The sequence below is a fragment of the Colossoma macropomum genome, unplaced genomic scaffold (assembly GCF_904425465.1).
Source record: "Colossoma macropomum unplaced genomic scaffold, Colossoma_macropomum, whole genome shotgun sequence".
In the NCBI taxonomy this organism is placed as follows: domain Eukaryota; kingdom Metazoa; phylum Chordata; class Actinopteri; order Characiformes; family Serrasalmidae; genus Colossoma; species Colossoma macropomum.
In genome coordinates, this window is record NW_023494785.1 from 42,486,704 (window position 1) to 42,511,834 (window position 25,131).

At 38.7% G+C, this 25,131-nt stretch overlaps 1 protein-coding gene and 1 long non-coding RNA gene across 2 annotated transcripts; both read left to right on the forward strand.

Moving 5' to 3' along the window:
* Positions 1–6,280: 6,280 nt before the first annotated feature.
* LOC118825200 lies at positions 6,281–13,630 on the forward strand. Its single transcript, XR_005008643.1, has 3 exons — positions 6,281–6,389; positions 13,191–13,374; positions 13,483–13,630. It is a non-coding gene; the product is annotated as an uncharacterized LOC118825200 (long non-coding RNA).
* Positions 13,631–13,651: 21 nt separating this feature from the next.
* cacng6b (calcium channel, voltage-dependent, gamma subunit 6b) lies at positions 13,652–24,287 on the forward strand. Its single transcript, XM_036595658.1, is given in 5 exon segments — positions 13,652–13,923; positions 13,925–14,213; positions 18,408–18,482; positions 20,094–20,231; positions 23,601–24,287. Coding segments are annotated over 5 exon segments (795 nt in total). The 5' UTR covers positions 13,652–13,854; the 3' UTR covers positions 23,825–24,287.
* Positions 24,288–25,131: the final 844 nt, after the last annotated feature.

The window sequence follows — 25,131 nt, forward strand, 5'->3', positions numbered from 1 at the left end:
ATGTTGAGGTCTGGACTCTGGGGCGGTCAGTCCATTGTTCAGCTTCTTTGTTTGATGTGTCCGTCTCCTTTTCTCAGTGAGGTTCTTCTTGACAGCTACACATCCTTTCAGACCCATAGCGCTGAGTCGTCTTCTCACAGTGGAAGGATGGACAGAAACACCTGTGGTTGTTTTCAGATCTGAAGCAGCTTGATTTTCTCCTCTCTCTCAGAGATGAAAGCTTTAAGAGCTGTTTATCTGATGGGGGCAGTTTTGGGGTCTGCCAGCTCTTCCAGGTGGTTGTTAGGGGGCACATTTTCTCTGGAGCATTTAATCAGTTTTCTCCAATTTTAGAATTTTTTTTTTCACTTCCTTTGATTTTTTTCCTTTCTTGTTCAAGATATATCTGCTGAAAAATGAATACCTTGTAATTATTGGCTGTTTGACTGGATATTAAGCAGATGAAGGGTCTCTGTCTTTTGCACAGTATATGTGTGTTATGTTCTCCAGTATCGCCTGCAGCACTGCCCTCTAACAAACGTTCATGAACGACTTGAGAACAAAAGTCCTAGCATTTTGATGTGGGTGTGTCTATAATGTAAGCCACACCCCTTCCCACCCACTTGATTCTCATAGGCTGCACTCAGATGCCTAGTTTTGATCACTGACTCTGGCTGTGTTTACATGCAAAGATTTTTGCCAATCCGATTGAAGACATTCCAATTACAGATTAAGACTGAGGTGTTTATGCTCACTCTGCTCAACAATCTGATGAAAATCTCTGTTTACATGCTCACTACCAGTAATCAGATCCACAATTACGCGCATGCATAGAGAACCACTTAGTGTAGACGTTACCATGACAACCAGCATCACTTGAGTCCAGTCAGAGTGAGATGAGCAGCAGTGAGCAGCGCTTGTGTTTTTAATCGCTTTAAAATGATGTCAGACTCAGGAAAACGTCCTTCACATGTCCTTATTAAAGAAGGCCGAGAGGAAGACATCGTGTTCTGAGACACATAAGCTGGACGTCCGTCCCACCGCCGGCTTTTAAAGATCAGAGCATAAACTTCGTCTCCTCTGCAGACCAGTTTCTGCTCCGCCATGTTGAACGATATGAACTTTCACTATGATGCGATGAACATGATCAGAACGGACTTAAGCTTTCCGATAGGGAATGTAATCAGATACAGGCGTTTACATGGTTATTATTCTTCTATTTAACAGATTATTTATAGGATTACCCACCTATTCAATCGGATAGAAACTGTATTGCGAATGGCCTCAATTGGACTAGACTATTCCGATTTGAAGTGTATACATTGACGTGTTCTATTCCGATTGAGCTATTAGTCGGATTATTAGGCTGCATGTAAACATGGCTGGTGACAGCAATTGAGAGACGCTCAAACCAGAGTTTTAATACGGCAGAAATGAATTGTTTCAGTACTGTATTGAAATCGACCCCCTTATTAATTAGAGCTCCTGATTTTTGAAAGCAACACCACCAAAGAGGAAACCGGTCAAGTCTGAAATGGATTGAAAACTGTAATGTTAGAATGAACCGACTGTGTAAGGAGAGCAAATAGGACAATTAACAGTGATTTTCTCTGTTTATGTTAAAAAAAAAAAGTCTCAATACACAAACAGGCTACTGCGTATGTTTTTATAGGATTGTGTCTGTGTTCATTTCTTTTCCCTTGTTTTCCTATCCAGAATGAAATGTCTGCCTCTTTTTCTCTCCCATCCCTCTTTTTCTTGCAAGCTGATATGTCCTGACCTGATCTAACCAAATTTGTACCCAGAGGAAAAAAATATATGAACGTGTCTTTCTTTTCTTTTCTTTTCCTTTTTTATACATTCTGTATTCGACTGTCCACTGCTGTTTTTTTAAAACTGTAATAAGCTGATCGAGTTGATTTAATACGATGCCGCTGTACGAGGACCAGTAGAATCATTTGACGTAATAAAGTCGAAGCGTTCGAATGTGTTTCCTGCTTAAACATCTCATCTCATTGTTGTCCGTGTGTGAAGGTCACAGGCCGGCGCTAACAAGCTAACTTTGGCTTTGTTAGCACCATCAGTCTATACTGCTCACAGCAAAGCGTAGTTAAGCTATTCACCCGAGAATGTGCGACAGGGGTGGGGCGGTTAGTATTTGAATATTTTCAGTTGTGTTTTTGTTTTGCTTTGTTTTTCTGAGAATGTGATTTCTCAAATTCATAATAAAAAACAAAACGTTAACCTACCGATTGTAGTAAAGAGTATTTCATTATTATGAGTGAGAGAATCTCATAATTCATAAAATACCAAAGAAGACATCATTACAAGGTACTAATTGTTGTATAGTCTAAGACTTATTTCCATTGTGATTTTTGCTATATAACAGCAATTATACAACAGTTAGTTCCGGTCATGCAAGCTGATTGTTTAAGAAGCATTTTTCACAAACACTGTATCACTCCGCTGAGACGCCGTTGCTAAGCAACGACTTTGACAGCTGTAGGAGACGCTCAAACCATTTGAACGTTTTTACTTCTTACTTTGCCACAAACAGAAAATGGACACTTTTAAGATCACATTTGACCGACAGCCGATTTGGTCAGACTCTGAAGATGAGACGACACTAAATTCCCAAACTGTCATCACCACTGAGCAGCTTTTCAGTCGGCAGCTGTGACAGAAGAACCTAAACAACCTGGAATCAGCCAGAAATGAACACAACACCATTCGCCAAACTAAATGGGCTGTAAGATGCTTTACAGACTGGCTGGAACAAAACAACATTAATACTGATCTGGCAAAAACTGACAAAACTGAGCTGAACTTGATATTGCGGCAGTTTTATGGCTCAGACCGATTTGGTCAGACTCTGAAGATCAGACTACACGTTTGGCCGTAGATCATCACTCCCTCATGTTCTATTGCTTAAAGATAACAATTACTGGATAGTACCTCTTAATGACATAGTAAGGTAAATGCAAGATACTGTCTCATAATTATGCTATCTTATAATAAGACCATCATAATTATGAGTTAAGAATGAGCTACTAATTCACTTAATATGTTTTAAGAATAAGATTGTGTCATTATTAAAGTAGTAAACATTGATCCCTTTGCTGGATGTATTGGTTATCATTAGCAGATAACAAATTATCATTTGGATTTGTTTGTATGCAACATAAGTCTGGGCACCCCCGGTCAAATGACGTTTTTTGTTTATTTTCCAAGTGAAAGTAAGTTAAAACATCCTCTACATTTTTAAATGTATATAGTTAACATATTTTAGAAGGGAGCAAATAAAATGTGGCTTTTGCAAAAGTTCTGTCACATTTACTGATATGTTTTATATTTTCCAAAATATTAAATTCAGTCTTTTTTTTTTTGCTAGTTTTAGTGCACAATTTGTATTTATTTTCTGAATTCAGCATATTTGGGAAAGGGAGGGGTGTAAAACAAAATGTGGCTTGTGCAAAAGTTATGTGTTACAAAATATCAAATTCAGCAAATAAATACAAATTGTGCACTAATGTTTGCGAAAAAAGCCATATTTAAGTGGGTCCCCTGTGGAGGATGTGTTAACTTATTTTCACTTAGAAAATCAGCTGTAACTTGACTGAGGGTGATCAGACCTTTTGCATATGACTGTGTTTGTGTGTACCTGATCTTTTGTAGTGTCCTGAACATAAATCAACGTAAACAACATGGCTGAACTAAATCAGGTTTATATATTTATTTAGTTTATGAAACCATTCCATATATTTGGTTCATGAAAGTACGAGCCTTTCCTGTTTTCGGTGAAATTGCTTTGTATCTATCTATCTATCTATCTATATATATATATATATATATATATATATATATGTGTGTGTGTGTATGTAGTTGCTGTCCAAAGAAAAACATATCTCCAAATCTTAGCTTTTAATGCAAGTTAATGTAAAGAAGGTTTATTCCAAGTGATTATTTCTATTGGTCCATTCATGATGACATTCATTTTCATACAATGTAAAGGACAGCTATCATTCTCAAAGTATGTAGAAAATAAAAATCAACAAAAATGGAGATACATAGTTGTCTTTGGACAGCTTATATATATATATATATATATATATATATATATATATATATATATATATATATATATATATATATATATATATATATCTCGCTGTTGTCAGAAGAAAACCTTGTATCTCTATTTTTGACGTTTTTCAGTTTTTTACACTATTTGGAAAAACCTGTTGACCTTTACATTGTATGTAATTTCATAAATTAGGTTTTTTCCTTCACCTGTAAAGTTATTATTTGTGAGATACGAGGTTCCGACAGCAGCGATATATATATATGTATATATATATATATATATATATGTGTGTGTGTGTGTGTGTGTATGTGTATATATAAACACACACATAATCACTTCAAGCTGTGAACTGTCTTTAGATTCCAGCTAGTACTGAAGTAGGTCCTGAGGTTATGAACAATTCAGGAAGCCCCCACCTGCCACTTCAACAAAATGTAAGTCATCAGGTTGTTAATATCTTGTAATAAACAAAAACGTTCTCAAAATTGGAACTGTATCGATTATTCTACTGAACTGGCTCAAAGTCAGAGTTGAAGAAATATTTGGGTCTTTTAACTTGACTAGACTAAAATTCTGCTCTGAGTGACCCTGTACCTTAATTATTGCTTGATCATTATTAGAATTATTATTATTACTTTATTTTATTAAAATCACTGATTGAACCTTCCATTTTGTCACTACCAAAACAATCTCAACACAATTGAAACTTGACCAGATATTTCAGGAGTAACAGTTTTAGCTCATTTTGAGCTCAGAAATGCAGCCAGAACATGAGCACAGCTTTGAACAGCTGTTCACACAGAAAATCATCAGGTTTTTCATTAAAACACAAAAAGTTACTGTTGATCATTTTTAATGTTCTACATGGTTTTTCAGACTTCGGGACACGTTTACTTCAAAACACTGGGATCTGACTGTGATTCAGTAGGGGCATGAAAATGTGGGACAGCATTTTATTTCTCACTTTCTCTCTATCCCTCCCTCCCTCACTCTCTCTCTCTCTTCTCCCCTTCTTTCTCTCTCTCTCTCTCTTCTCCCCTTCTTTCTCTCTCTCTCTTTCTCTCTCTCTTCTCCCCTTCTTTCTCTCTCTCTCTTTCTCTCTCTCTCTCTCCTCCCCTTTTTTCTCTCTCTCTCTCTTCCTCACTTTCTCTCTCTCTCCCCCCTCACTTTCTCTCTCCTCCCCTTTTTCTCTCTCTCCCCCCTCACTTTCTCTCTCTCTCCTCCCCTTCTTTCTCTCTCTCCCTCACTTTCTCTCTCCTCCCCTTCTTTCTCTCTCCTCACTTCCCCTTCTTTCTCTCTCCCTCACTTTCTCTCTCCTCCCCTTCTTTCTCTCTCCTCACTTCCCCTTCTTTCTCTCTCCCTCACTTTCTCTCTCCTCCCCATCTTTCTCTCCCTCTCTCACCTTTTCTTTCTCTCTCTTCCCTTCTTTTTCTCTCTCTCCTCCCCTTCTCTGTCTCCTCCCCTTCTTTCTCTTTTTCTCTCCCTCACTTTCTCTCTCCTCCCCTTCTTTCTCTCTCTCTCTCCTCCCCTTCTTTCTTTCTCTCTCTCTCCCTCACTTTCTCTCTCCCCATCTCTTTCCCCCTCACTTTCTCTCTCTCTCTCTGTCTCGCCCCCTCTCCCCCCTTCCCCCTCACTTTCTCTCTCTCCTCCTTTCTCTCTCCCCACTTCCCCCTCCCTTCCTCTCTCTCTCTCTCTCTCTCTCGCTCTCTTTCTCTCTCTCTCTCTCTCTCCCTCTCTCTCTCTCTCCCTCTCCCTCTCTCCCTCTCCCCCCCTCTCTCGCTCTCTCTCTCTCTCTCCCCCCCTCTCCCTCTCCCCCCCCTCCCTCTTTCCTCTCTCTCTTAATGTCATTAACAGGTGCTTGTCTAAAATAGAAAGTTCTCACACAGACAGTCGTATGTGCGCAGTTTGACGCTCTGTCATCATTTTCTCTGCACAATTAAAGATTTACTGCATCTAAAGTGGAACGAATAAAAAAAACAACATAAACCTCTGTTCATATTTACACGTTTACAAGCAAATTTAGTATCCATATTGTTTTGTTTTTACTATTTCTCTCTATGCCCAGCTCTGGACCCCCCAGACCCCCAGACCCTCCCTCTCACAGCTCACACGCTCTCTCTCGCTCGCTCTCTCCCTCTTTCTGCGGACTCTCATATATTTGATCCTCACAGATTCGCTGAGCCAGGGATCAGGTACGGTCTGCTTTCACTGTGACTGCTGCTCTAACACTGCACTGCACTCGTAACACAGTCGGTCTTAATGCAGAAAACAAAGGCGAGTATTTAACCAGTTCCATCTGCTTGTTCACTTCCTCGCGAGTATATTAGTGAGTAATCTGCTTTTCCCTCACTTCCATTTTAACCATTAACGTTTACTTCCTTCTCACAAGGAAAAACAATTTGTTTGAAATATATTTCTAAAGTATATTTTTAGAATATGTGCCAACATCTGAAGTTGACCCAATTAATGCCACTAAAGTATACGTATTAATATACTGGTTAAAATTACTGGACTAAATTCTTCCTAAGCAGTTTTGTGTAGGACATCAAAGGTATTCAAAGGTGTATCTGACTATATTATTTATATTGCAATATATTCTCAGATGTAGGTGGAAATGTATGTTTGCTTAAAAAAAAATGTAATTTGACATATAGCCGTGTGCAAAAGTTTTGGCGCCCCAGGTTCTATGACGTGTTGCTGATTTTCTAAGTAAAAGGAATTTAAGACGGTCCTCTACCGAGAACACGCTTAAATACGACATTCTTCTGCTAATTTTAGCCCACGGTTTCTGTTTGTTGTGAGTTTAACATGGACAAATGGGGGACAGAACAGATCAAACGTGCCATAACTTTTGAACAGGCCACACTTGATAAAATGTTAAAATTCAGCAAAATAATTCAGCAGTAACAGCATTACTGTGTGCAGAAGTGTGTTCTCATTAGAGGACGTGTTCACTTATTCACACTCAGAAAATCAACACAAGCATGTCGTTTAATCGGGGGTGACCAAACTTTTGCATACGACTGTCAAAATGCATTTTTTTAGAAAATATATTTCCACCTGTATTTGAGAATGCATTGCAGTATAAATAATGTATTCAAGTATACAATTAAACATATTACAGTGTATTTTACAAGTGTTATTTACTGTAAATGTATATTTATTTATTCCATGACTGATTCTTTTTTTAGTTTTATTTCATTCTTTGTGTGGACTCAGCGCACACTTTATTTTAGACAATATTTCAGGCAAAAAACAGACTAACAGATTCACTTGTGCTAGTAGACGATGAATTCTAAAAAGTTGTACTGCATACACTTAAAAAAGATGGTTCTTCAATGGTTTTGTTTAGAACCATGAGTTCTAGATCGACACCTTTGCATGCGTAAATGGTTCTTTGCATCATGAAATGGTTCTTCAGATCGACGGAGAATGTGTTGTTTATTTTTCTATACAGCACCAAAAAGCATTCTTCTATTGTTACGATGTCAAGCTTGTAACAATAGCAGAATCCATTTGGTGCTATAAAAGGTTCTATATAGATGTTCTTTACTACACATATATATGTATATATATATATATAAATCGCTGTTGTCAGAAGAAGACCTCGTATCTCCAAAATGGTACAGGAAAAGGAAAAACCTACTTTACTTTTAATGTAAGTCAATGGAACCAGACTTTTTTCCAAGTCATTTTGGGTCGTTTCTTTTGGTCCATTCATCATGAAACGACAAAAATGGAGATACGAGGTTTTCTTCCAACAACAGATATATATATATATATAGGTCATTCTTTTTTGGGTTTTATTTCATTCAGCTCCTGGTTGTTCTACGTGTTGTTCTAGGTGTTCTACAGGAGTCTGATGCTCTCTGGGGTAACCATTAAAGCAGTTCCCATTAGGAAGCAAAACCATCAGGTTTTAATACTAATGGTTCTTACGGACTTTTTTTAACAGGGACTACAGTATAGTTTGTACAGGTTAACTGACAGACCGTTGTTTTTGTGATTGTTAGCACTGATATGAATTATCACTTTCATAGTTGTCTAATTAGCTATTGCTGTCTAAATAGCTTAATTTGAATTATCAGCGCTCACAGCCTGTTTCTGATTTAGCTAATTAGCTGCAATTAGCACTGGATATGAGTCACAGCTGGTTTCATAGTTGGCTAACTATCTGCAGTTTTTAAAGTTTAGTTTCAGATTTGGCTAATAGACGTTGGCTGGCTATGAATTCACAGCAGATTTGTCTAACTTGTTGGCAAACTAGCTGAGATTGTTAAGATTAAGTGACCCTTATTTGTCCCACAACGGGGAAATTTCACCTCTGCATTTAACCCATCTGTGCAGTGAAACACCACGTACATGCTAGTGAACACACACACTAGGGGGCAGTGAGCACACTGGCCCGGGGCGGTGGCAAATGGGGTGAATGGGGCTAAATGGCGTTCTGTCGTGTGGATTCAGCTCACGTTTTATTTTAGACAAGAATAGAGTCTAACAGACTTCACTTACTGTGCTAATAGATGGTGGATTCTAAGAAATCTACTGTATACACTTTAAAAGGATGGTTCTTCAATGGCTCTGTTTTGCTGTTTAGCTTATCACGTAGGAATTTCGTTTCATTTTTAGCAGGTGGAAGAATGCGTTACCTAAAAAAATGAATGAAAACAAACAAATTTAAGCTCAGAGTGAGAATTAGCCAGTATTGCTAAGCTCTTCTCCTGCTGAACTGACTTCAGGGCTACATTATCTGCTCAGATGTTCCTCGTGGGTTCATTTTAGGCTGTGATGGAGAATGCTCTTCTTTCTTGTTTTGTTTTGATGGCCTTCTTTGACTTTTGCATCTGGGAAGGTTTGTAGATTAGCTTACATGCCACACTGAATTCCATGCTGGCTTAAGCTGGTGCTGGTTTAGCTGGTCAGCCAGCATGGCCATGCTAGTTTTGCCAGCATACCAGCATCCAAAACACAACATATCGCTGCTGTCGGAGGAAAACCTTGTATCTCCATTTTTGTCGTTTTTCAGTTTTTGACATAATTTGAAAATACCTGTTGCTCTTTACATTGTGTGTAAATTTCATGATGAATGGACCAAAAGAAACGGCCCAAAATGACTTGGAAAAAAGTCTGGTTCCATTGACTTACATTAAAAGTAAAGTAGGTTTTTTTCTTCTCCTGTAAAGTTACCATTTTGGAGGTACAAGGTTTTCCTCTGACAACAGCGATATGGTTTTAGTGGTGAGCAGCTATGCTTGTTTTCCTAGGAGGGTGTAAAAGAGTGCAGCTTGTGCTTTGTGTCTTTATTCCAAAAGATTTTCATGTTTTCTGTTGCTTATGTATTCAGTATAATTGTAGCTGCGTTCCACAGATAATTTTTCCAGTGGATGTTCTCAATAAGCGACAGACCAAAACATTCCCGGATGTGTGTGTGTTGGTGAACAAGGTCATGATTCCGTCTCTCCTTGCTAATGACTTTAGCCTCCCTGTCAGTCAGCAAGTCACAAACGAATTAACACCCCCCCCTCTCTCTCACTCTCTCTCACTTTCTCCCTCTCTCGCTCCCTCTCTCTCTTGTGTTACTCTTGTCTCGTCTGTCAAGTCACATAATCCTCCATAAATCAGCCCTCGTCTCATCTTGGTTTAAGAATTACTGACACATGCAAGCACCTTGCCCTCCTGTACCGCGAGTAATGTGCAGGTATTTATATGCCCCACAAATGGCTCACATCAAACGTGCAGGGCTAAAGGAGTATTAGTATTTAGAGTTAGGCCGTAGGGGCGGGTCAGCCAGCTGTAATGCGGAGGGCGGGCACCGCCTGACCCATATTAATCTACCATATGCAGCCTGACCGGCAATGGGCTTTGTAAAAATAGGTGAATGGGATAAGGTAAGGATATTTTTGGCTCCTGATGCATTTTCCAAGTATAAGGCCTTCAGCTCTTTGGCTAGATTAGTTATGAAAATAACTTGTGTATGGTGGTAAAATAGGGAGGATTGAAGTGCTTGCTTGGTTTTATCTTTTGCTCTCCCACAAAGAAATCTGAACTGGGGGGTCTCTGACCCCTTCTGATACATTAACCCCCCCCCAGACACCAGTGGTGGACGAAGTACACAGACCATGTACTTGAGTTAAAGTAGAGATACCCAAGGTAAAATATTACTCCAGTAAAAGTAGAAGCTCCTCCCTTTAGACCTCCACTTGAGTAAAAGTCCAAAAGTATTTGTCTTCAAATGTACTTAAGTATCAAAAGTGAAAGTACTAAAAGATTAATTATGGCTCTGATGTCCTATTATCATTTTTGTAATAAGACTCACTTCATTAACTCATTTTAGGTGAGAATACTCCAGTGTCACTCTTGGTAAACCAGTCTTTTAATAGAGTCATTAATTAGTGACACTGATGTCTATTAAAATGATCATAAGCACAAAACACTGAAGGCAAACAGTTTCCATCAGGTAGAACTGAGTGGCTCTGAAATCATTTTTTACAAACAAGCAAAGTTTCAGTCTAAGATTTATTTGAACTTAGTTACAAGTTTAAGTTTAATAAAAACTTTAAACTCAGATTCACAGATGAGTTTCCTACTAAACTGCATCTGTAGGTCTCTGTTCATAAACATAAACTAGCCAAAACTAATTTACTATAAAATGAAATAGTGTTTGTATAAATTCAGAAAAAAGACACGTCAGTCACAACTGCATATGTGTACATATTTCTATATTGTGGTCTGTTTACACAAAGTTAGGTTAGTTCATCATTTATGTTGAATAGACTCTCCTAAACGTTTACGCTGCTGCACTGACGTTGAACCGTGTGCTGCACTGGGTCGGTATGACCAACAGTTCAAAACAAGCTCAAAACTAAGTGCGCTGTGTCCTGATTGGTGTTCTTGCTTGAAGCTTCTTTCGTTTTGACGTTACGTTTTTATACACACATAAACCAAAAGGAGCGACAGATTTCTCATAATGTAGTGGAGTAAAAAGTGAGATATTTGACTTTGAAATGTAGTGGAGTGAAAGTAAAAAGTCACCCAAAATGGAAATACTTCAGTAAAGTACAGACCATGCGGGTTATTTAGCTAACATTAGCCGTAAGAGCTAGTTTATCATTGGTGCAGGCTAACGTTAGCAAACTAAGTCAACCCATTGAACTGCTTATTTGCTAATGCAGCCACAAAAGTGTACTGTTACTGACGTTAGCTTTAACAGAATGAATTGTCTTCTCATAAAATGATATATGTCTCCTTTCTTTGTCTACTTTACAGATATATATATATATATATATATATATATATATATATATATATATATATATGGATATAGTGTAAATGTGAAAGTAAGTATACTGTAACCATTGAAACTGTCAGCATAGTGGAACTCCTGGCATAACCATGGAACTGTGTCTTGCATGACCATGGAAACTACAGACATAGGTCTATCATAACCATGTAGTGTAACCATTGAAATGAGTGAAGCATGGCTATGGAGATGAGTATACCGCAACCATGGAAATTAGTATACCGTAACCATGGAAATTAGTATACCGTAACCTTAGAAACAGGTGTAGCATAGCAATGGAAATGAGTATACCGTAACCATGGAAATTAGTATACCGTAACCATAGAAACAGGTGTAGCATAGCAATGGAAATGAGTATACCGTAACCATGGAAATTAGTATACCGTAACCATAGAAACAGGTGTAGCATAGCAATGGAAATGAATACACTGTAAGCATAGAAATGAGTATACTGTCACTGTGGAAATGGATGCAGCATGACTATGGAAGTGAGTATACCGTAACCATTGAAATAGGTGTAGCATAGCAATGGAAATGAGTATACCGTAACCATTGAAATAGGTGTAGCATAGCAATGGAAATGAGTATACCGTAACCATTGAAATAGGTGTAGCATAGCAATGGAAATGAGTATACCGTAACCATTGAAATAGGTGTAGCATAGCAATGGAAATGAGTATACCGTAACCATTGAAATAGGTGTAGCATAGCAATGGAAATGAGTATACCGTAACCATGGAAATAGGTGTAGCATAGCAATGGAAATGAGTATACCGTAACCATTGAAATAGGTGTAGCATAGCAATGGAAATGAGTATACCGTAACCATGGAAATAGGTGTAGCATAGCAATGGAAATGAGTATACCGTAACCATGGAAATAGGTGTAGCATAGCAATGGAACTGAGTATACCGTAACCATAGAAATAGGTGTGGCATAGCAATGGAAATGAGTATACCGTAACCATAGAAATAGGTGTAGCATAGCAATGGAAATGAGTATACCGTAACCATGGAAATGAGTGTAGTGTAACCATTGAAATGGGTGCAGAATGACTATGGAAGTGAGTATACCGTAACCACGGAAATAGGTGTAGCATAGCAATGGAACTGAGTATACCGTAACCATAGAAATAGGTGTGGCATAGCAATGGAAATGAGTATACCGTAACCATGGAAATAGGTGTAGCATAGCAATGGAAATGAGTATACCGTAACCATGGAAATAGGTGTAGCATAGCAATGGAACTGAGTATACCGTAACCATAGAAATAGGTGTAGCATAGCAATGGAAATGAGTATACCGTAACCATGGAAATAGGTGTAGCATAGCAATGGAAATGAGTATACCGTAACCACGGAAATGAGTGTAGTGTAACCATTGAAATGGGTGCAGCATGACTATGGAAGTGAGTATACCGTAACCATGGAAATAAATGTAACATAGCAATGGAAATGAGTATACCGTAACCAAGGAAATTAGTATACCGTAACCATGGACATGGGTGTACCATGACTATGGAAATGAGTATACCGTCACCATGGAAATGAGTGTAGCGTAACCATGGAAATGAGTATACTGTAACCATGGAAAGGAGTGTAGCCCTCTGATCAGTGGAGCAGTGTAGCTGTACTTCAGATGGATATTTATCAATCTTTCTAACATCTGGATAGTGACAGCTGGGCAGTAAGAGTGGACCTGCACTATTTACAGATTTCCCCCTAACCTGTAGAAAAGAAAGAGAGGGACAAATACTGGACGTTGAAAAACCCCCCGACCCAAATGGAGACTCAGCTCATGACAAATGTTTATTTCCTTTTTTTCCAGGGTCGTCAAAAAGACAAGTGTATCTGGCTACTGTGGATCTAGAGGGCCTCACCCCTTTCTCCTGTTCTCCTCTCCTCTTCACTGCATCCCTCCATCCCTCGTTCTTCAGCCTCTCCATCATTCCTCCTCCATCTCACTTGATTGATTGCATCAATCTGCTGCTCATCCCTCTCTCCTCCAGAAGGTCCATTATTCATCTGAACTTCTGATTCTTTAGCTTTAGTTTTTAATCCTAAACCCATTTGATATCATTTACCATCATCTCTTTACCCCTTTATTCATTTCCTCCTAGGAGTTTCTCATCCTTTCTCACCGTCACTCGTTTTATTTTCCCTGCTTGTAGAGCTGTTAACCCCTTAAAAGGACCTAAGGTTGTTACTAAATAATTACATTTTTAAACAGTATAAATATACTATACTAACAATAATAACAACATCAATGAGATTATTATACATTTTTACATAAATGTAATATAGTAGTAATAGTAGTAGTACAATGTGCAGTCAAACTAATAATGTATAAATAAAACATAATGATGAATATAAATAATTCATAGTAATTACAATGTAATATCCGAATAATCTGGCTACATAGTTTAGTTGTTACTGAAAAAATCCTAATAGTCTTAAATTTAATAGCTGACTCGCTGGCCTGGGGTTGGACCATGTGGTCTAACTTCTTTATGCAGCAGGAAGAGGAGGGGCGGATGGGCGTGGCCTCTGCGGGCGGGGCGGGGGGGCGTGGGGGGCCGCGGGGGTAAGAGGCCCAGGCCGGCTCGCATGAGCGAGAGCCAGGAGGGAAAGATAAAGCTGGCGTTTTTCGTGGCGATCGTGGGCGTGGTCCTCACCGTGCTGGGCTTGGGGACGGAGTTCTGGGTGGAGCTCTCGCAGCCCAAACACTTCCAGAACACACAGACCTGCAAGATGGTCCATTACGGCCTGTGGAAGAGCTGCATCAGGACACTGTGGGTGATGGACGTCGACCCGGAGAGGGAGAGCTGTGGACCGGCGGAGCTGCCCGGAGGTGAGCTGAGTGTACCTGTACCTCTCTCTCTCTTTCTCTCTCTCTCTCTGTCTCTCTGTCTCTCTCTCTCTTTCCATCTTCATTTTCAGTTACTCTCTCTATCTCTGTCTCTCCCTCTCTCTCTATGTCTCTCTCCCTCTCCCTCTCTCTGTCTCTCCCTCTCTCTCTCTCTCTCTGTCTCTCTATGTCTCTCTCCCTCTCTCTTGCTCTCTCTCTCTCTGTCTCTACCTCTCCCTCTCTCTCTCTCTCTCTCTCTTTATGTCTCTCTTCCTCTCTCTCTCTCTCACACACACACACTCTCTCGCTCTATCATATTTTTCAGTTACTCTTTCTCTCTTCCTTTTCAGTTACTCTCTTCATTTTCAGATACTCTCTCTCTCTCTCTTTATCTTAATTTTCAGTCTATCTTCATTTTCATTTGCTCTGTCTCTCTTTCTCTCTATCTTCATTTTTAGTCTTTCTCTATCTTCATTTTCATTTACTTTCTCTCTTTCTCTCTCTTTATCTTCATTTTCAGTCTTTTTCTCTCTCTATCTTCATTTTCATTTACTTTCTCTCTTTCTCTCTCTTTATCTTCATTTTCAGTCTTTTTCTCTCTCTATCTTCATTTTCAGTTACTTTTCATTTCTTCCTTTTTTACTCTTTTACTTTCTCTCCTGTTACTCTTACTTACTCCTCGTTCTCTCTCTTTTATACTTTTTACCCTCTCTTTTTTCTTTCTCTCTCCTGTCTCTCTTTCTCTCTCTTAGTCTTTTTACTGTCTCTCTCCCTTTTCAGATTCAAATGGCTTTACTAACATAACAGTGATACTGAATCAGTGAAGCTGATGTTTGATACTAAAAGCTCCAGTGTTTCTCACTCTGATCTCTGTATTGTGTGGTTAATTAACCAGACAGTCATTTCAACACGTTTCTCTGAACTTTTCTACGTTCAGGGAAGCCTGATGGAATCACTGACGCTGTGCTACAGATGCAGCAGATGAGGTTGGGAAACGCTTGAGTATACCTTTAATAGTAATAATAATACTGAATAATACTCTCTCTCTCTCTCTCTCTCTCTCTCTCTCCATTTCAGAAACCAGTACTATATTAAGGCAACAGATGCAAATCTGGGGGCTGAGACTGATATAATCTGGATATAAATAAAATATGCTAAATAAGCTAAAACGTGCCCTCATAATTCTCATAATTAATATATACGTATCTTCGCTGACTGTGGTAGAAATTATAGTGAATATTCCCTGCAGTTGAGTTTATTTATCTACAATAATCTACAAGACAAAATACAGTATAATAATAATAATAATAATAATAGTAATAACAATAATATTGTGCACTTTGCAGGCTGGTACATTATGCAGCAGTATGCATATGTATGTATCTGGGTTAGAACATGCATAATTACCCTTAAAGAGGTGATGTACCTTATCAGCTGTGGAAAAGCTGCAGTAGAACTCATTCTTTTACTATTTCCTGTCAGTGTAATATGTTTATATTCCTCACTGCATGACGTAGGTCATATTTTTTACTTTAATATATGTTTTATTATATATTTGAAGCCTGTTATACATCACTCACACCCAGGCAATTGGTATTCAATTTCAGTTTTTTTTCCATGTATATTTTGGTGCTTGTTCTAGGACACAAAGTGGATAAATGGCTCCTTATAATCATTGTATTATAATATATACTAATGATCTCTTTACTATTATGCATACTGATAACATAGTGCTCACTATAATACATACTGATAGTGTTCACTATAATACATACTGATAATGTTCACTATAATACATACTAATAGTGTTCACTATAATACATACTGATAATGTTCACTATAATACATACTGATAATGTTCACTATAATACACACTGATAGAGTTCACTATAATACATACTAATAATGTTCACTATAATACGGACTGATAGTGTTCTCTATAATACATACTGATAATGTTCACTATAATACATGCTGATAATGTTCACTATAATACATACTAATAGTGTTCACTATAATACATACTGATAATGTTCACTATAATACATACTGATAATGTTCACTATAATACATACTAATAGTGTTCACTATAATACATACTGATAATGTTCACTATAATACACACTGATAGAGTTCACTATAATACATACTGATAATGTTCACTATAATACGGACTGATAGTGTTCTCTATAATACATACTGATAATGTTCACTATAATACATGCTGATAATGTTCACTATAATACATACTAATAGTGTTCACTATAATACATACTGATAATGTTCACTATAATACATACTGATAGTGTTCACTATAATACATACTGATAATGTTCACTATAATACATACTGATAATGTTCACTATAATACACACTGATAGAGTTCACTATAATACATACTAATAATGTTCACTATAATACGGACTGATAGTGTTCTCTATAATACATACTGATAATGTTCACTATAATACATGCTGATAATGTTCACTATAATACATACTAATAGTGTTCACTATAATACATACTGATAATGTTCACTATAATACATACTGATAATGTTCACTATAATACATACAGATAGTGTTCACTATAATACATACTGATAGTGTTCACTATAATACATACAGATAGTGTTCACTATAATACATACTGATAATGTTCACTATAATACACACTGATAGTGTTCACTATAATACATACTGATAGTGTTCACTATAATACATACTGATAATGTTCACTATAATACATACAGATAGTGTTCACTATAATACATACTGATAGTGTTCACTATAATACATACAGATAGTGTTCACTATAATACATACTGATATGTTCACTATAATACACACTGATAGTGTTCACTATAATACATACTGATAGTGTTCACTATAATACATACTGATAGTGTTCACTATAATACATACAGATAGTGTTCACTATAATACATACTGATAATGTTCACTATAATACACACTGATAGTGTTCACTATAATACATACTGATAGTGTTCACTATAATACATACTGATAGTGTTCACTATAATACATACTGATAATGTTCACTATAATACACACTGATAGTGTTCACTATAATACATACAGATAGTGTTCACTATAATACATACAGATAGTGTTCACTATAATACATACTGATAATGTTCACTATAATACACACTGATAGTGTTCACTATAATACATACAGATAGTGTTCACTATAATACATACAGATAGTGTTCACTATCGTTATTAATTCGTCTCCTGTTTTAGCTGTTAGATGCGCCACTGAGAGTCATTTATACCAGTTCTGGTGCATTTACTGGGATTAATATTACAGCACGCTCTTAACTGCATGATCATCATCATCTTCACCGCAGGGAAAAGTGCACTTACAGCATTGGGAGGGTACGCGGGGGTGGTGTATATATATGAGAGCCACTGTTAATAATTAAAAAAAGTGAGCAGTAATGTTGCCTCCCCCATACTGAGCCATATGGTTTACTGAGTTATTGAGTAGTTTTGTTAAAAAGCTAATGTAGCTGATGAATTACTAAGGAATGAAAGTGAAAAGCCATCAATTAGCATTAGCTTGTTTTGGTGACTGACATATGCAAATGACCTCTGCTCTGACTGGCCGTCCTGTATCATGCCTCAGTCAAAAAACTACAGACTGTCTGGAGGAACAGTTTTCTTTAGCACTTTAACATGAATGGGTGGCTAATCTTCTGTAGGCTAAATGGGTGGTCATATGGAAATGAGTTAATGGTTGTGACATCACAACCATGAAGACTTTAAAACGCTCTGTTTTGGCAGCTGTCCACACCGAGGAGTGTTTTTTTCAAAATTTAAGTGTTTACATAGTATATCTAAGTCTTTTAATTTTTTAAAAAAACAAAGAATGTATGGTTTCCATGATATGGGCCCTTTAATGCTGAACATACAGTAAAGTCACTCTTTTCCTTCCTGTCTCTGTCATCCTCCTTTTCCATCTGTCTTTCACATCGTCCCTCCCACTCCATCTGCTTCTGCTTCTGTGCGAGTGTCTCATACGCAGGGCTAACTGAGTGTCCTCGTAGCGCATTAATACGCAATGACCCTCACAGGGCTTTACAGCAGAGACGGAGTGCATTTTACTGTCTCTGAATCTTCCCTCACTCACTCACTCACTCACTCTCTCTCTCTCTCTCTCTCTCTCTCTCAGAATCCAACTGCACGTATTTCAAGTTCTACACCACAGGAGAAAATGCTGTCATTTTTAAGAAAACAACAGATAAAAGTAAGCTCCATCTCCTCTTCCTGCCTTTTACATACATTATTCATTCATTTAGTTACATCCGTTTATCTCCCATTTCTCTCCCTCATCTATAGTACTGCCCTTTTCCTCTTCTCTTCTCTTCTCTTCTCTTCTCTTCTCTTCTCTTCTCTTCTCTTCTCTTCTCCTAACTTCTCTTCTCTTCTCTTCTCTTCTCCTAACTTCTCTTCTCTTCTCTTCTCCTAACTTCTCTTCTCTTTTCTCTTCATCTTTCTAAACTTCTCTTCTCTTCTCTTCTCCTAACTTCTCTTATTCTAACTTCATTTATTTGAACTTCTCTTCTCTTCTCCTAACTTCTTTTCTCCTCTCTTTCTCTTCTCTTCTCTTCTCCTAACTTCTCTTCTCTTCTCTTATCCTAACTTCTCTTCTCTTATTCTAACTTCATTTATTCGAACTTCTCTTCTCTTTTCTTCTCTTCTCTTCTCTTCTCTTCTCTTCTCTTCTCTTCTCCTAACTTCTTTTCTCTTCTCTTCTCCTAACTTCTCTGCTCTTATTCTAACTTAATACTTAATTTATTCAAACTTCTCTTCTCTTCTCTTCTCTTGTCTTCTCTTCTCCTAACTTCTTTTCTCTTCTCTTCTCTTTCTCTTCGCTTCTCTTCTCTTTTTCTTCTCTTCTTTCCTCTTCTCTTGTCTTCTCCTCTCTTCTCTTCTCCTAACTTCTCTTCGTCTTATTCTAACTTCATTTATTCCAACTTCTGTTCTGTTCTGTTCTGTTCTTTTCTCTTCTCCTAACTTCTCTTATTCTAACTTCATTTATTTGAACTTCTTTTCTCTTCTCTTCTCTTCTCCCCTCATCTTATTCTAACTTCATTTATTCTAACTTCATTTATTCTAACGTCTCTTCTCTTCTCTTCTCTTCTTTTCTCTTCTCTTATTCTAACTTATTCTAGCTTCTCTTATTCTAACTTCTCTTATCCTAACTTCTCCTCTCTTCTCATTTTTTCTCTTCTCTTATCCTAACTGATCCTCTTTTATCGTTTTCTGTTCTCTCTTTCTTCTTTTATCTTCTCCTGTCTGCATTTCTCTTCTCTGTTATTCCCTTCTCATTTCTTCATTCTTTTCTTTTCTCTTATCATACCATATCTTAACCCCTTTTCTCTTTTTCTCTTCTCTTTGCTTTTGTCTTCTCTTCCCTTGTTTTCTCCCCTCCTCTCATCTTTTCTTTTTCTCTTCCATCTTTCATTTCTCCTTTTCTATTCTTTTCTTTTCTTCTATCCTCTCTTCTTCTTTACTCTTATCCCCTCTTGTCTTTTTTTGTATTCTTTGCCCTTATCCTATCTTCTTCTCATCTTCTCTCTTCTTTTCTCCTCTCTGTTTCTCCTCCCTCCTCTGTTCTCCTTATCTTGTCTCTCTTCATCTGGTCCCCTCTTTTCTCTTCTCTCCTGTTTTTTCTTCTCTTCTCTCCTCATCTGTTCTCCTCTTTTCTTCTCCTCTTCCTTCGTCTTTTCAGCTCTGGTGTAAAGGCTGCTCTGCTAAGCTGCAGCTCTGTGAACGCTCTTACATCCACCAGTGAATCAGTGAGGTGTAGAAGAATGTCTTGACTTTTCTGACCGTTCTCTCTCTCTGTGATTAGACCTCAGTTTAGCCGCGGCGATGCTGGCCGTGTTCGGTCTGTTTCTGATGGTGATGGGCTCCGTGTGCATCACCATGTCTCTCACTAAGGGGGTGCCCTTCCTCCTCAAGCCCGCCGCCGTCTGCTTCCTCATCTCAGGTCAGCCTCGTTCACCTTACTCAGATACAAAAACACATCACAGTCTCACAGTGACTCGGGGAGAGCGAGACACAACCTAACATAATTTTTGCTACATCATTTAAAACAGTTTGAGCAATAATCGCTTCATATAAGCAGCCCTACACTTCTGCAACTGGCTACATGAACTGGGTTAAAGGGGTTAACTGTCACAGTTATCAAAACATCTGGCAAAAGATGCAAACAAAATTCAGTACACTTTTATGTTGTATGTTGTATATTTACAGCCTAAATAAACATAAAATATACAGCGCTGTGCTAAAGTCAGAGACCACCCTTTATTTAATAAGTCAAAACAGCGTTTTAAGTACAAATTACTTAACAGAAACTGACACAGATGCCTCAACAACTACATATAATATCTCCATTCCTTTCAGGAGACTCTCAGTTCCTCAAAGAATCTGCAGACACACCTCCAAAGTTCAGTCTTAGAAGCTGGTTGATCATTTTCTGATGTAATCAAACACATTCAGTGGTGTTGAGGTCTGGACTCTGGGGTGGTCAGTCCATTGTTCAACTTCTTTGTTTGATGTGTCCGTCTCCTTTTCTCATTGAGGTTCTTCTTGACAGCTACACATCCTTTGAGACCCATAGCGCTGAGTCGTCTTCTCACAGTGGAAGGATGGACAGAAACACCTGTGGATGTTTTCAGATCTGAAGCAGCTCGATTTTCTCCTCTCTCTCAGAGATGAAAGCTTTAAGTGCTGCTTATCTGATGGGGACAGTTTTGGATTCTACCAGGTCTTCCAGGTGGTTGTTAGGAGTCCCAAAACTCCAGTTTTGGAAATGCCACTTTATTCCATCTTCTTATTCCAAGTGGATCATCTTTTCTCATTTTTTACTATAGGAGTCTTAAGCCCTTTTTGAGCTGGATTAGTTTAATCTGGGGAGGTGCTGTAATTTGAGCGATTACCGACAAGATCCGTGATTTTAATCTGCAAGGTTTACAAGTCTGCTAAGTACTAATTAGTGATTCCGGCGCTAATTACCTTCTAAAATTTGTTGAACTTGGAGCTCCCTTAGTAATAACAGTCCTGTTCGAATCAACATCACAGTAGTGTACAAACAAAACTGGGTAATAGAAAACGGCGCCTCCATTTTCTTTCTTTATTTTTGTTGACCTGAAGACAAGGCTAACAGCTAACTGGAGCTTGATTTGATTCCTTAATCCTCAAGTTCATGACGAGACTACTGAAATCCGTGTTTTTGGCATTGGTCAAAGTACAATGAGAAGGAAAAGGAACTCCTATCGCAATTTTTCTGTCTTGTTGGGAATCTGCTGTACTAGCCTAAAGCTTGGCTATCTGCCATTTAGCCAGTGTGTTGTTATTGTTCAGAAGTATGGCGCCTGTCGCATAATGGTGACGTAAATGTCTGCACCATCATGTTTGATCTGGGTTATTTGGGGTAATTTGGGAAAATTACACAAATCTTTTGTCCTGTATGGATTGGCCAGTCAAATCCTGCACAAATTACATTACCGGACCTCCTCTGGTCATATTAATCCAGTTCCAATAGGGCTTGTAACAGCATGTTGAAACTAACTCCACCATGTGGAGTACTCTAGCCTTGTTAGCTCTCATAGTGAGATGTTTGCATGCTTCAAAACAGCGCTACATTACAGCCATCAAGAGGGTGGTTAAAATAATATAGGTGTGAATTCCGTGACGTGGTCTTCAGGGTGATTCTTGTCTGATTTCTGTGAACGTTTGCATGTGATGAATACGAGAATACTAGATTACCAAAAGCTTACCTTATTATTAAGTACCATTGAGTTGAATAAGACTGCTGGTGACCATATTGATAATGTTCCTCCACAATATCCTGTCTTCTCTTTGGATCTTCAGGCTTCTGAATGGCAGGTTCATGATTCCTCTGATTGTATCTATCCATCTTGTAGCTAGTCATCCTCTTTCTCTTTTTCCTTCAGCTGTTCCAAACATAATGGTATTTTGCAATTAATTGACTCTTCTCATAATATGTCCAAAATAAGAGCTTGATTTTGGTTACCTGGGCTTCGAGTGAACAGCGAGGCTTGATTTGGTTGAAGATCCATTTTTTGGTTTCCTTGCCATCCCCTTTGTTTTTTTCATATTGTGCTGAAGTCCCATCTTTTCACTCTGTCGTCCTTATGAGGGCCTTCAGGTCTTACAGATTTCCCACTATGAGTGTTGCATCTTCCGGATATGGAAGGTTATCGATGTTTCTTCCACTGATCCTGAATTTTCAATCACCTTTCTCCAGTCCTGCTTCTCTCAATATATGTATGCACACAAGTTCAACAAGTATGGTGATAGTGGGCAGCCTGGTCTAACGGCTTTGCCAATGTGGAACCAGTCTGTTTTTCCATTTTTTGTCATGATTGTGGCTTGTTGATTGGTGTAAAAGTTCCTCATTAGAACAATAAGATGCTCTGTTTTTCCCATTTTCCTAAGGACATTCCTTAATTTTATATAGTTGACAAGGCTTCACTATAGTCAATGAAACCAAAAGCTTGTTCTGTTTGATCCGTTCAACTACGGAAAAAATCTGTTTTATCTGTTACATGTTAGGTTGTGCTGCATTCTCCCCTACTTCAAATCTGTGGTAAGGTGAAATATATTAGCTAACAATACCTGCAAGGGGCTCTCAAGTGGCGCGACTGTCTAAGCGTTGGCCCTGTCATCAGGAGATCGCAAGTTCAATCCCTGGTGATGCCACAGCCATCCATGGCTGGGAGTTCAAGAGAGCACTGTTGGCCTCGCTCTTTCTGGGTGGGTTGGATGGACCCCCGTCTCCCCCATCACTCAGCGCAACGCTAGTCAGCACAGGCGTCTGTTAGCTGACGTAACAGATCTGGCGGTTGGCGCTTTCCTCCGAGCGCGTTCAGCTGTCCAGTGACGTTGCGAGAGCAGCAGCTCGAAAAGAAGCGGTGGAGCTTCACAGGACTCAGAGGAAGCCTGTGCTGCCTTTGCCCTCCTAGCGTTGGTAGCATCGTGTGATTGGGGGAGTCCTAACTAGCGGGGTGGAATTGGAGACGACTAAATTGGGGAGAAAATTGGGAGGAAAAAAAAGAAACAATACCTGCAAGCTTGTTGCTTAGCTGCCTAACTAGCCAATCAAGTGAACAAATATTAACTGATGTGGATTTTAGGCTTTAAACATTGCAATTTATTTGAGGTTACAGACGAGTTTTACCCAAATTGCTCTCAATTCAGGGTACAGCTTATCTGAACATGAAGTAACAAAAAATCCTTCTGCTTTGTGAATAAAGCTAATGACATAACAACCTCTGGGTTGGTCAGATTTGCAACTTTTTCAGACCTTCTCTTTTCCCGGTTTCCGTTTCAGGTATCCTGATTCTGCTGTCCATCATAATTTTCCACCAATCGGTGCTGTCGTTGTTGGCGAGTGACCACACAATCCCGCTGCACTACGAGCTGTCCTGGTCAGTGGCGTGCGTAGGCTCAGCTGGGGCCATCCTCATTTTGGGCGGCGTCCTCTTCTTGCTGCTGTCTTTTCCCTTCAGTCTTCTGGAGAAATGCACGGCACAACACAGAAACAGCGACACCTAGAGGCCTGGAGGACCTTTAGACATAGAGCAACCGATGAAATTTAAACCTGACAAACTGCTTAAATGTACAGAGTGACAAGAGTGGCAAAGGTATACATATATTTTATTATATTTTATGATTATGTCTTGACCCCAGAACTGCTTATCACCCATTGGAAGTGAGTTTGTATACTAAGTCACCAATTTTTACCTGTTCTTAGATGGTTTTGATTGCTTTTTATTGCATGTTAGGTGCTTTAAGAATTTTCCAATAGCCCAGCAATCATTAGTTGACTGGTCAAGTTGTAGCCTTCTTTTTCTTAAGTGCCTTTACAGTCATTATGCTTATATGCTTTACACAGTGCAACGAAATTCTTTTCTTCTCATATCCCAGCTTAGATGGGGTCAGCCATGGCATGGCAACCCTGGAGCAGAGAGGGTTAAGTGCCTTGCTTAAGGGCCCATGGTGGCAACCTAGCGGACACCACAACACGGTGATCAATCTCCCAGGGCACTGCCCCATTCTTTAAATCTCAACCAAGCATGCTTACATTGCTAACAATGAGTAGAAGCTAGTCTCCTCCAATTGCCATGATGTTATTAGCATATTAGCATAATCGCTGTTAGCGAAAAGCTTAGAAAGCTGGGGTCAGAACTCAGGGTCAGCCACGATATGGCAACCCTGGAGCAGAGAGGGTTAAGTGCCTTGTTCAAAGGCCCAATAGTTGCAACCTAGCAGGCACCACAACGCTGTGATCAATCACCCAGGGCACTAACCACTTATTCGCCACTGCCTCATTCTTTAAATCTCAACCAAGCATGCTTACATTGCTAACAGTGAGTAGAAGCTAGTCTCCTTGCCATGATGTTATTAGCATATTAGCATAATCGCTATTAGCAAAATTAGCATTTCTGACTAATCTATTCGTATAACTACTGAGCCAGAGCAGATTGCATCTTACACTTCAGGCAGCTTGGCATTAGGGTGAATAGGAACTGTGCAGGAAAAAACAACAACTGTAAAAGCAGCGATAAGTAGCATTTTTTCATTTTGCGTTGAACTGGATTAGCCTGCCTGTTCGCTGTAGTAAGGATAGGCCCTGATCTAACAATGGAACATTCCACACCACACAAGTTACGTTCAGTTTTCTTTATATTTCATCAAGTTTTAATAGAAAACTACTTATTGTAACTCTTAATGTAGGATATATCTGAAAGCATCATTGATAGCTGTCTCAGACGGCTGTATTTGCTCAGCAACATTATGCTTCCTTAGCACTCAGTGGTGGGCCAAGAACGCTTTGTCAGGAAAATACTTCAGAACTCATT